The sequence below is a fragment of the Mustelus asterias genome, chromosome 10 (genome assembly GCF_964213995.1).
Source record: "Mustelus asterias chromosome 10, sMusAst1.hap1.1, whole genome shotgun sequence".
NCBI classification, from domain to species: Eukaryota; Metazoa; Chordata; class Chondrichthyes; order Carcharhiniformes; family Triakidae; genus Mustelus; species Mustelus asterias.
Window position 1 is genome coordinate 12,229,357 of NC_135810.1, and position 12,395 is coordinate 12,241,751.

The 12,395-nt window shown below is 40.9% G+C and overlaps 1 protein-coding gene across 2 annotated transcripts in view; it reads left to right on the forward strand.

The window, feature by feature from the left end:
• The window catches only part of pibf1 (progesterone immunomodulatory binding factor 1), a 121,067-nt gene that overhangs the window by 16,975 nt on the left and 91,697 nt on the right, over positions 1-12,395 (forward strand). For both annotated transcript variants that reach the window (XM_078221574.1, XM_078221573.1), the window contains exons 6-8: positions 4,440-4,573; positions 5,753-5,861; positions 9,385-9,566. In XM_078221574.1, the coding sequence (XP_078077700.1) occupies positions 4,440-4,573; positions 5,753-5,861; positions 9,385-9,566 (425 nt within the window). The remainder of the gene's footprint in view (positions 1-4,439; positions 4,574-5,752; positions 5,862-9,384; positions 9,567-12,395) is intronic.

Below are 12,395 nucleotides of genomic sequence, written 5' to 3' on the forward strand. Positions count from 1 at the left end.
CCTGGGAACCTGAGTATAAACCCCACCAGGGCAGCTGGAAGAATTTAATAGCCATTAAAGCTACTAGATTTTGAGAATGACGTAAATGCCCGACCAGATAAGAGTGGCAGACTTTCTTCCCTTTAAGGGTATTACAGGTGGATTTTTACAACAATCAATATATTATCATGGTCACCATCACAGAGACTAGCTTTATATCCTAGACTTTATTAATTGCAAACAAATTCCACCAGCTGCTGTAATGGGGTTCAATTCCCCAGAGCATTAGCCTGATCCTCGAGATTATTAGTCCAGTGACATTACCAATATGCTTCCATCTCACCTTTACGAGAAAGGAAGTTGAATACACTCATCAATAATAGTGGATTGTGTAACAATTCAAGAAAACATTTATATTTCTATCCAATGTGATAGAAATGAGTTTTCTCCTGGTCTCCAACTCTAAAATGGGACAGATAGTTTTACTAGGAGCTTTCTGTTTTCAAGCATTGAGGAAAGTTGCACTTATAAAGTTTCTATCGTTGTGACTTAATCTGTCAATCCTCTATCTTGGTTTATTTACAAAGTGAAGACTGGACAGTTGTATTTTCTTCTCTGAAACTTTGGCCATCTTTTTCCAGCTACATTATACAAAAATGTACTGATAAATATTTTAACCTGAATTTAACAGTGGCCTGTTAAACGGCACGGTGGCACAGTGTTTAGCACTGCTGCCCCACAGCGCCAGGGACCTGGGTTCAATTCCCGGCTTGGGTCACTATCTGTGGGGAGTATGCACGTTCTCCCCGTTTCTGCATGGGTTTCCTCCGGGTGCTCTGGTTTCCTCCCACAATCCAAAATACGTGCTGGTTGGGTGCATCGGCCATGCTAAATTCTCCCTACAAAAATGAATATGAAGACAAGCTTCGTCATGAACTGGAGCAGATCAGAGTGAAAACAGACCTGGAAATTGAACATCTTCGATGTGGCTCCAAAGAAATGTATGAGAGGGAAAACAGGTAAGGCAATATCCACAGTCGCTAAAAGAAGCGATTGAGTTCCTGCTCCTTAACTGCAAATAAACAGAAAGGGAGACAAAGCAAAACAGCAACTCAAAGGCATCTGAGAAGGGTGAGAGGCCAGCCATGTCCTCCGACATACCATAAACAGTGCAATGGGAGACTGCCCTTTAAAGCACTTGTAAGCATTATTGTCCATAACAGCTCTAGGAATTACACCTGCCAGAGTATTAGTGTCAAGAATTATTCATGCCATGCTTGAGTCGTACTTTAGATGACAGCTCCTAAAGTTTGTGGGCGAGTAAAAGGGTGGGTGTGGAAAGAAGATGGTTAGAAATATATCAGCCAACCTACCAAATAGTTCAGCAAGCTTATCCAATGAAGAGTTGACGAGGCAGACCCAGGATCTCCTTGTCTTGATTGATTTCAACTGCAACGATAATAGAGATGTAACATTTGCTCAGTAAATTCAGATAGGTTTCCCATTTTGATTGTTGTTCAGCAACTCCTTCTGGAAGCTTATATACCCGAACAGGCACCGGAGTGTAGTGACTAGGGGATTTTCACAGTAACTTCATTGCAGTGTTGATATAAGCCTACTTGCGACACTAATAAATGAATTTTAAAAGCTTTTAAAACTTTAAATGTTAACACATGTCTGAGTGCAGACTCAGAGTATTAATTTTTTTGTGCTTTGGGAAACGGTGTAACATCACAACTGCAATTTGTAAAGAAAAGTGTTTTGGGTCTGTAGATATTCTGATATAATGGTGTTCATCACTCCTGTAGGCAGTCTGCTTGACTGCTAGTTAAAGGTGTAACTGTACTACCCAATGTCTAACTACATAATGCAGAGGGAGGAAAGTAGAAAAACAGCTGGGGCCAGTTATGAATTGTTTCACAGCTTCCTTTCATAGCATGGGAAAGTGTACAGTTATAGTTATGATCATCATGATTTGCATGCTTCATCATGCAAATTATCTTCACGTGATTATGCAAACTACATGCTATGCTTCCCCATCAGTCAGTCATTTCCGTTTACACATACCTCCTGCATGCCTTAGGTCATCTATGTGCGGATCCACAAGAATGGGTGAGATCCTAAATGAATATTTCTCATCAGTATTCACTGTTGAGAAAAGAATGGATGTTAGGGAACTTGGGGAAATAAATAGTGATTCTTGAGGAGTGTACATATAACAGAGAAGGAGTTGCTGGAAGTCTTAAAGCGCATCAAGGTAGATAAATCCCCAAGACCTGATGAAGTGTATCCCAGGACATTGGGGGAGACAATTGTGGGTCCCCTGGCAGAGATATTTGTATCATCGATAGTCACGTCGATAGTCAGGACCTGAAGATTGGAGGGTGGCAAATGTTGTGTCTTTGTTTAAAAGGGGCTGCAGGGAAAAGCCTCAGAGCTACAGGCAGGTGGGCTTCACATCTGTGGTGGGTAAATTGTTGGAAGGTATTTTGAGAGACAAGACCGACGGGTATTTAGAGATGCAAGGACTGATTAGAGACAGTCAGCAAGGCTTTGTGAGTGGAAAATCATGTCTTACAAATTTGGTTGAGTTTTTTGAAGGGATAATCAAGAAGGTAGATGAGGGCAGTGCAGTTGATGTTGTCTACATGGACTTTAGCAAGGCCTTTGACAAGGTACCGCATGGTAGCTTGTTGCAAAAGGTTAAATCTCATGGGATCCAGGGTGAGGTAGTTATCGGATACAAAATTGACTTGATGACAGAAGCCAGAGGGTGGTTGTAGAGGGTTGTTTTTCAAACTGGAGGTCTGTGACCAGCGGTGTGCCTCACGGATCAGTGTTGGGTCCACTGTTATTTGTCATTTATATTAATGATTTGGATGAGAATATAGGGGATATGGTTAGTAAGTTTGCAGATGACACCAAGATTGGTGGCATAGTGGACAGTGAAGAAGATTATCTCAGATTGCAACGGGATATTGTTCAATTGAGCCAGTGGGCTGACGAATGGCAGGTGGAGTTTAATTTAGATAAATGCGAGGTGATGCATTTTGGTAGATTGAACCAGGGCAGGACTTACTCAGTTAATGGTAGGGCATTGGGAAGGGTTACAGAACAAAGAGATCTACGGGTACAGGTTCATAGCTCCTTGAAAGTGGAGTCACAGGTGGACAGAATGGTGAAGAAGGCATTTAGCATGCTTGGTTTCATTGGTCAGAACATTGAATACAGGAGTTGGGACGTCTTGTTGAAGTTGTACAAGACATTGGTAAGGCCACACTTGGAATACTGTGTACAGTTCTGGTCACCTTATAGAAAGGATATTATTAAACTAGAAAGAGTGCAAAGAGATTTATTAGGATGCTACTGGGACTTGATGATTTGAGTTATAAGGAGAGGCTGGATAGACTGGGACTTTTTTCTCTGGAGCATAGGAGGCTAAGGGGTGATCTTATTGAGGTCTGTAAAATAATGAGGAGCATAGATCAGTTAGATAATCAAGATCTTTTCCCAAAGGTAGGGGAGTCTAAAACTAGAGAGCAAAGGTTTAAGGTGAGAGGGGAGAGATGCAAAAGGGTCCAGAGGGGCAATTTTTTCACACAGAGGGCGGTGAGTGTCTGGAACAAGCTGCCAGGGGTAGTAGTAGAGGCGGGTACAATTTTGTCTTTTAGCAGTTAAAAAAGCATTTAGACAGCTACATGGGTAAGATGAGTATAGAGGGATACAGGCCAAATGCGGGCAATTGGGACTAGCTTAGGGGTTTAAAGAAAAGGGCGGCATGGACAAGTTGGGCCGAAGGGCCTATTTCCATGCTGTAAACCTCTATGACTCTATGCCGAATTTCTGAGCCTGGCATCTGCTGGATCTGAATGCCTGCCTGTGCACCTCTGTCTTACTTTTATCTCCATATTCACAAGTGGAGGGAAGGGCCTGCATCTGACGTCCCCTACCTGCAGACTCCACACAGACAGTGACCCAAGCCGGGAATTGAACCTGGGTCCCTGGCACTGAGGCAGCAGTGCTAACCACTGCTCCACTGCAGGCCACTGTTAAGTTCTGGTTAAAATATTTACCAGTACATTTTTGTATAAGGTAGCTCGAAAAAGATGGACAAAATTTCAGAGAAGAATAAACAACTGTCCAGTCTCCACGGTACTTTGTATATAAACCAAGATAGAGGATTGACAGATTAAGTCACAATGATAGAAACTTAATAATTGCAGCTTATTAAGTAGCCAGGTGGCTATGAGCCATTTATCAATCACTGGGACAAGCTGGGAAATAATGTGTGTTTCACAAGATTTTTGAGAGATTTTGTATTTTCTCCACCTGGGTCCTTTGTTAAAGTTAGTGAGATCCTTTTCTGCGGAAAGATGATCAATTTAGAGCCATGGCACCATGCTAAATGTTTCAGGTACGTTTATTTAGCACTTATCCTGTACCACACTTATAATCTTTAGAGCTATGAATCTGAAAGGAGAACTCGCTCTGATCTTGAAGTCCGCTGTCAGCGCCTTATATTGGAACTAGCAGACACCAAACAACTTGTTCAGCAAGCGGACTATAAGAGAGAGAATTACGACCGAGTAAAGCAGTAAGTACATTCATTGTTCTTTTTAAGTTTACAAAATTATACGAGGCATGGATAGAACGGATAGATAGAGTCTTTTTCCCAAGGCGGCACGGTAGCACAGTGGTTAGCACTGCTGCTTCACAGCTCCAGGGTCCCGGGTTCGATTCCCGGCTCGGGTCACTGTCTGTGTGGAGTTTGCACATTCTCCTCGTGTCTGCGTGGGTTTCCTCCGGGTGCTCCGGTTTCCTCCCACAGTCCAAAGATGTGCGGGTTAGGTTGATTGGCCAGGTTAAAAAATTGCCCCTTAGAGTCCTGGGATGCGTAGGTTAGAGGGATTAGTGGGTAAATATGTGGGGGTAGGGCCTGGGTGGGATTGTGGTCGGTGCAGACTCGATGGGCCGAATGGCCTCCTTCTGCACTGTAGGGTTTCTATGAATTTCTATGAAATGTCAATTACTAGAGGACATAGTTTTAAGATAAAAGGGGGAATGTTTAAAGAAGATGTGAAAGGCAGGTCTTTTACAAAGAGGGTGGTAGGTGCCTGGAATGCGCTGCCAGAGGAGGGGTCGAAGCAGAAACAATAACAACACTTAAGCAGCATCTTGACAGATACATGAATAGGCAGGGAATAAAGTGATACGGACCGCGTGGAGGCAAAAGGTCTTTAGAAAGACGTTGGCGCAGGCTTGGTGGGCCAAAGGGCCAGTTCCTGTACCGTACTGTTCTTTTGTTCTTCTTTTTGGTAGTTAATTTCTTTAATTGATATTTATTTTGTACGCAACTTCAAGTATGGACCAAAACCTGATATGGGATAAAAGCAATGCCTGTTTTGCACCTGTCAAAATCCCGCTTTTTACTTAATATGGGGACTCATCACTGGGAATGCCCATTGACAGCGGCGGGACCAGAAAGTCCCGCCGCTAGCAAACAACACGTGGCTGGGAGGCCAGGGAATCTCGCCCATAGATACAAAAACAAGACCCAACACTTGGCAAAAGTAGTAAACTTAATGGGGTTGGGTGATTGCAGCTATTGCAAGAATTATAATGTACTACACATGTGATAAAACCTCTGAATGATTGTTTAGCAATGCTGAGATATCTGTTGAGATTTAAGAGTGAAAAATGTATACAAGTTGTTTTGAACTCAGCACATTATAGTTATTGTGTGTCTGGTCACATTCCATGTGATTTGTTTCAGTGAGAGAGATGCACTTGATCGGGAGGCTTCCGACCTCAGGAAAAAGCTAGAATTACTGGAAGTCACACATAAAACACAAACTAAAGAGAGAAATGACTTAACCAAAGAGGTATGACCATCAATCAGTCCTTACCAATCTCAGAGTTAATATAACTTCGAACTCTCACTGGGTGTTAACTGATCATTTTCTTTTCAGTTGTTATGATCCTGGACCAGACCCCCAAGGTTACTGTACGATCTACTTAGCAACCAGTAACATTTTATTTAAAATAGACACTTGCTATGAGGATAAAGTCACAAGGTTTCACAGGTTTTGAACAAACAAAAATAAACTTTACTGTACAAGGTCAGAAAGATTTTTTTAAAATTACAATATTTATCTTGGCACAGTAAGCAGTCTCACAACACCAGGTTAAAGACCAACAGGTTTATTTGGAATCACGAGCTTTCGGAGCACTGCTCCTTCATCAGATGAGTGATAAAGGAGCAGTGCTCCGAAAGCTCATGATTCCAAATAAGCCTGTTAGATTTTAACCTGGTGTGAGACTGCTTACTGTGCCCACCCCAGTCCAACTCCCACCTCTTCACAATATTTATCTTGTAATCTAACATTCAGGGTTACTAGAAGGTACTTGTGAAATAAAAGGCAAATGATGATCAGACACAGCACACTGCACAAGAACTGGCAGGTGTGAACAAGACAGATTGCATGGATTTCTCAACTCACCCAGACGTCAGTGAACCAGTCTCATTAGAACTGTTTCTCTGTCGCAAGGGATTCCAGTCTACAGCTTTGAAGAAATCGCTTCAATAATGGCTCACAGGATTTCAGTCTCATCTCCCAAGGCCCCATTCTCTTGGGTTCAGGGTCTGCACTCGAGCACCAACTCACAAGCGCAACTTCAGCTTGTTGGCCCTGCCAAGCAGAATATTGCCCCAATGTTCCGCAGCACAGGGCTCACCAAATTCCTTCTTAGATCTTCAGGGCTTCTCTCAGGCCCCTTGTGGTTGCCTGTGCTTCTCCTGAGCCCTCTGTACTTAAGGTCTAACAACTGCAGCCCTTTATCTCTGAAGCTTCTTTTTCTGCTGTTTCTTCTTAACTGGGGCCTCCTTTCTCTGAATACGGTGCTTCACTTCCAGACACGTGGTCTGACTTTTCGTACCTTTCTATTTTCTTTTTCATGTCGACACCCTACCAACTTCAAGTGTTGTATTGAGCATGCACAGCCCGCTCCTGGTCCCCACAGGCATGGAAACTTCCGAGTGCTGTCTGGAATTCGAGTTTCCAATCAGCAACCTCTCTCATCCCATGCACCACCAAGGTCTCGTGTTCAAGCCCTGTTCCAGAGACTTGAGCACAAGTTAGGTTGACATTTCGGTGCAGTACTGAGGGAATGCTGCTCTGTCAGTTTTGCCATCTTTTGGATGAAGCATTAAACTGAGGCTCCATTTTGTCTATCAGCGGGATGTTAAAGGTCACACAGAATTGTTCAAACAAGAGCATGGGTTTATCCCTCAAACAACATGTCCAGAACATTCTATTTGCTCAGTTATCTTATTAGAGTTTTTCTATTAGTAATCAAACATCCAATTGATACAATGCAAATATACTAAGAATCACAAAAAATAAACACGATGAATCAATAATCACTTGGAAACCAAACAAGTAAAGGTCTATTTTTTTTTGTAAACTAGTGTGTTTAAACCACCAAAAATCATCCAGAATTGTAGCTTTCACCCTGCTTTCAAATCATTCAGGTATTTCCATGACAATGTTTTCAGTCAACATTTCCACCAGGCTGTGCATTGAGCTAAAAAATAACACAATTCAGAAAATATCAATACACTTTTTAAGTAGAGAATTAACTGTTTAGAATTATGCCTGTAAGATGTTTCTCCCCGTTGGCCTGCCCTTCTGTCTTTCTAAAGCCTGACTCGAGTTGGAAAATTCAGTTGGACTTTGGGAGTTGACGGTTTCCAGCTGTGATGGACAAATTTTGTACATGTGACAGATGTAACATGGACATTGCAGTTTTCATCCTGCTACTGTGGGGCTACAGTGCTTTGAGTGATTCATAATGACAAAGATAAAGAATAGGGGTTACAGCACACAATGGAATTATCTGCGAATTTTCATTGTTGCTGTAGAAGTGAAACATGAGGAAAATTGGATAGAAGATCCTCGATTAACTATCATTTGCAAGTAGCAGATAAAAAATAAATTGGTTTGATTTTTATTTATATTCTAATATTGAATTGATTTTATTTCACTATTGATGAAGTAGGCTTGAAGCCGGTTTTAGAGGGAAATGCTCATGAAGGATGTTGATTTGCAACATTGTGACTGGGTCCAGATCATGGCAAATGACCATCATTTCCAGTTCTGATTATTGGTCACCACACTTGATGGTGGGAAAATCTCCCTCGCCATGATGCACCAAACACAGCCTCATCAATAGCTACAAATCCATCAGTGGAGATAGAGGGAGGAAGACCTTAGAGAGGGTGAAGGGAAGAATAAATCACAAGTACTTGCATCTTAATTAAATACTACCAATTTATTGTTGACGGCTGAGCAAACAAAAAGTGGATACGTACCTGGGACTGAGAGCTTTCAGAGTGGGAAGCACAAGTGAAGTTCCTAGCTTGTTAAACAAGTTTATCAAAATAATCCATTTCATGCACACTACATCCAAAGTAAATGTCAGCATTTCTGGAATTTGATATATGTGTGGTCACGATGCCAGTGGAGCACTAACCAGATTATTTATGATCTGGACAAAAACATTAGAGATAATTCAGAAGTTCAATTCGTGTTTGATTTGTACTATAAAATGGTTATTTGGAAATAGTGCTACATTATAAAATGTAAAAAAAAACTAGTTTGTATAATCACACCAAACCAAAAACTAATCATACATGTCCGACACCACTTTTCATAAAAGCTTAGTACAAGTTTTACTCTCAATTATGGTTCTTATTTTCTACGCTAACCTGAAATGTTTTGACTATTTTTAAATAGTCACTGTTCATAATTATTTATGTGATTAAGAAATGTGGTAATTTTTGTGCAGATTTTATTAAGTTAATGTAACTAAGTATTTGATATTTTAGGGGCGGCGCAGTGGCAGAGTGGTTAGCACTGTTGCCTTACAGCGCCACGGACCCAGGTTCGATTACTGGCTTGGGTCACTGTCTGTGTGGAGTTTCCACATTCTCGCCGCATCTGTGTGGGTTTCCTCCGGGTGCTTCGGGTTTCCTCCCGCAGTCCAAAGATGTGTGGGTTAGGTAGATTGGTCATGCTAAATTGTCCCTTAATCTCAGGGGGACTAGTTAGGGTAAATGCATGGGGTTATGGGGATAGGGCCTGGGTGGGATTGTGGTCGGTGCAGACTTGATGGACAAAATGGCCTCCTTCTGCACTGTCAGATTCTATGTAGAATTTATAGCATTTCTGAAAGTCACAACCTGTGAACGATTTCCGTGTCTGAAGCCTGGTTAATAACAACCTTGTTTGGAAATATAACACCATCTTAAAATTTGTTTGTCTGCTGCTAATTGTTCAAATCATTAAATAACACGGTTAAATTTTAATGATCTTCAATCAAAAATGCTTCTTTGTGCCCACACAGGTGGCAGCATTGCAACAGTCTGTTAGCTTGCTGCAAAAGGATAAAGAATATTTGAATCGCCAGAATATGGAGCTGAATGTCCGCTGTGCCCATGAAGAAGACCGTATAGAGCGCCTTCAAACTCACCTTGAGGAGGCAAAGCGAGCTAGGGAGGAAATGTATGAAAAATATGTGATTTCAAGGTATGTCGTATTGTCTAAGACTTAAATTTTCATATTAAAATAAGGATTTCTTCTCAGTTCATTGACCTAACAGTGCAAATTCCATGGTTCAAAATGATTCTCACCGCCTTAGGACAGGTAGCACCAGATACACAGCATCCCCTACTCTTGTCTAGTATAACTCCGCACTGTGATCTTCTGAAGAAACACAAATAAGATTGGTGTGAATTTGCTGTCATTTGTTTCAAAGGTCAAATACAGACTCGATAGAAGTTTTACACCTTCATCACTGACCTTCTTATTCGTTGTGAATATCTAGTTTGTGGGCCATGTGTTTTAGAATATACTTTTTAGTTTTAGGAAGTAAAATTTAACTGTAGAAAATTGGATAAACACAATTAAAACAAGCTTGGAGCCTATTACACTCCAAATTGCCTTGCGGGATTAACAACTGGAAAAGTACAGTATAGTAATCAAAATGCTGGACTTTGGAGATTGCCAGAAAACCTCAAGATACCAGTTCAAAAGCTGACTCATGTTTGTTTAATTAATCAGAAGAAAGAGAACTACAAAACAGCAGGTGGGCTTACTCAGCAAAAGATCTGGAGATGTGATGCCTACAAATCTTGGCAAAGTTGTAGTCCAGAGGAATGTTTTGATTTGGGAAGTAGAGCTAAATTAGTTTAAAGGCATTGCATTAACGCTGAAAGGTGATTAAAAACTCAGATACTCGGATCAACAAATAAATTTGTAAATGAGGGATGATGAACTTAAAGGTTAGTTTGAGGACAGCTCAAAGCAGGCTTCATTGTCATGGAGTTGGGTGGAACTTAGGAAGATTCTCTCTTTTCAATTCATCTGAGTGTATGCTGAGAGAGTGTTTAGTTGCAACTTGGACCTCATGCAGTTTGCAACTCTCTGAGAAATTAGCCAGAATAAATGAGAGTTAAACAGACCTACCTGCATTGTAAGCATAATAGAAGCTGATGAGACTTGGAGTGGGATTTTCCAGCCACGCTCACCCCAAAATTGGAGGCCAACGGGCCTTTCCATGGTCCGCCACACGCCCGCTCCGATCCCTGTTGCGGGCGGAACGGGAAAATTCGCCCCTTAACCTCCGTTTGAATAATGTGAGGGAACAGAAGCTGGAAAATTGCCTCATGGGAGAATCTACTGTTGGCCTCAGTGTCTTGTGGCAAAAGAGAGTAGTAATCAGTTGAATTAGCTTGGGAGTGTTAAAAAGTAACTAGAACAAGGGACAGGGGCATCCACAGTCAAGAGATAGTGAATGAAGGTTTTACCTCTGAAAATAGCTGGAACTGAGGTGAATTAAAGGTCATTTCCAGGGGACTGTGGCATCCTTACAGATGGTCCCTCGAGAAGTAAATAGTTTAAGATTGACATTTCTTGTAAGAGAATTCTTAGGAGAAGTAAGAAGTAAACGCGTGCATAACATACATATTTATAAACCAAACTGATAAATTAATAGTAATTATTTTTGTTTATTTGTTTCATAAACAATAAACTTTGTGTTTTTTTAATGAAATCCTGTGACGTAGTTCTGTTGGTCAAAACTAGGCATTTAGGTTTCTTTTTAAATGTTAAAGGCCCCTAACCAGTTCGTGACCGTATGTTCCACTTCAATTTTCTTCATTATGGGGATAATTCTGTTTAACCTCTATGAAGCCTTTGAGACACACAGGCCGGAATGTTACCGGCACGCCCGACATTCCCCGTTGGCCTCAGGCAGGTGTGCCGGTAACATTCTGTCCACAGTGAGGATGTTGGTTTTTTTTTAATGAATATGAATGTTAAACAAACTATTGTGTGTGAGAGTGCAATAAATTTATTTAACATTCCTGCAAATAACTAGCAGCAGAAATGCAAAATGTTGCAGTAAAGTCCTGAATTTATGTCGTACCATTTTACCAGAAATGCTGGTTTTACAGAACGAAAGTGCTTGGGTTGTAAACTGATGGTTATGCATGCTGTGGCGCTCGCTGCTTCCCTCAACACTTGAACACATTTTTTGTCTCTGATTTTTTTGTCTCTGTTTTCTCACCCTCCCTATTTCCTTTCGCCCAATTCCTGACTGTCTGAGAACTATGTACTCCTCTGCCTCTAGTCTCTTCTATATCCCCCAATTCCTTTGCCTCAAAGATGAATGCACAGCTGCCAATCAATATAGGCCCTGAGACCTGTGAATTTTTTGTTCTCTGATTTTCCCGCCTGCCACAATAATGTATATAATCTATTATTGTGATAACGCAATCATTACAGTAAGCTACGTATTTGAGAATGAAGGGAAAACACAAGCCTACATGTTTATTTTCCAGTGTTATTAATACCTTTGTGTATTTCACTATAATTTTACGGGTGAACTAACAATACTGCTTTTAAGGTGAATCCTTTGTTATGAATGAACTCAGCCCCTATCCATTTCATGAAAACGGGATTTGTATTTGAGCATGTCAGATCACAGGTCTCAATACGGCTTGTATTGCATCCTTTTGAATTATGAGAATATGCAAGCTTCATATATTAAAACATTTGAAAAATCAGTGCTATTCAATTTACACAGACTTCCACAGCATGGTCAGGAACGATGGTAGATAGAGATTACCCAATCGCTTTCACTACGCTTCAGCTTTCAGCTCAAAACCAAGATGAATAAATAATGTTTACACAAATGCAGGACTTCAGAATCCTGTTTGCTATTTAATTACTTTTGAAGTTGCCTTGATATCATTTCCATTTTGTCAAAAACCCTGAACCGATGAGCATTTTTATAATTGTTAGATGTTAACTTCTAAACAGTTTAAAGTACGGAAATACTAATAATGTTACAGC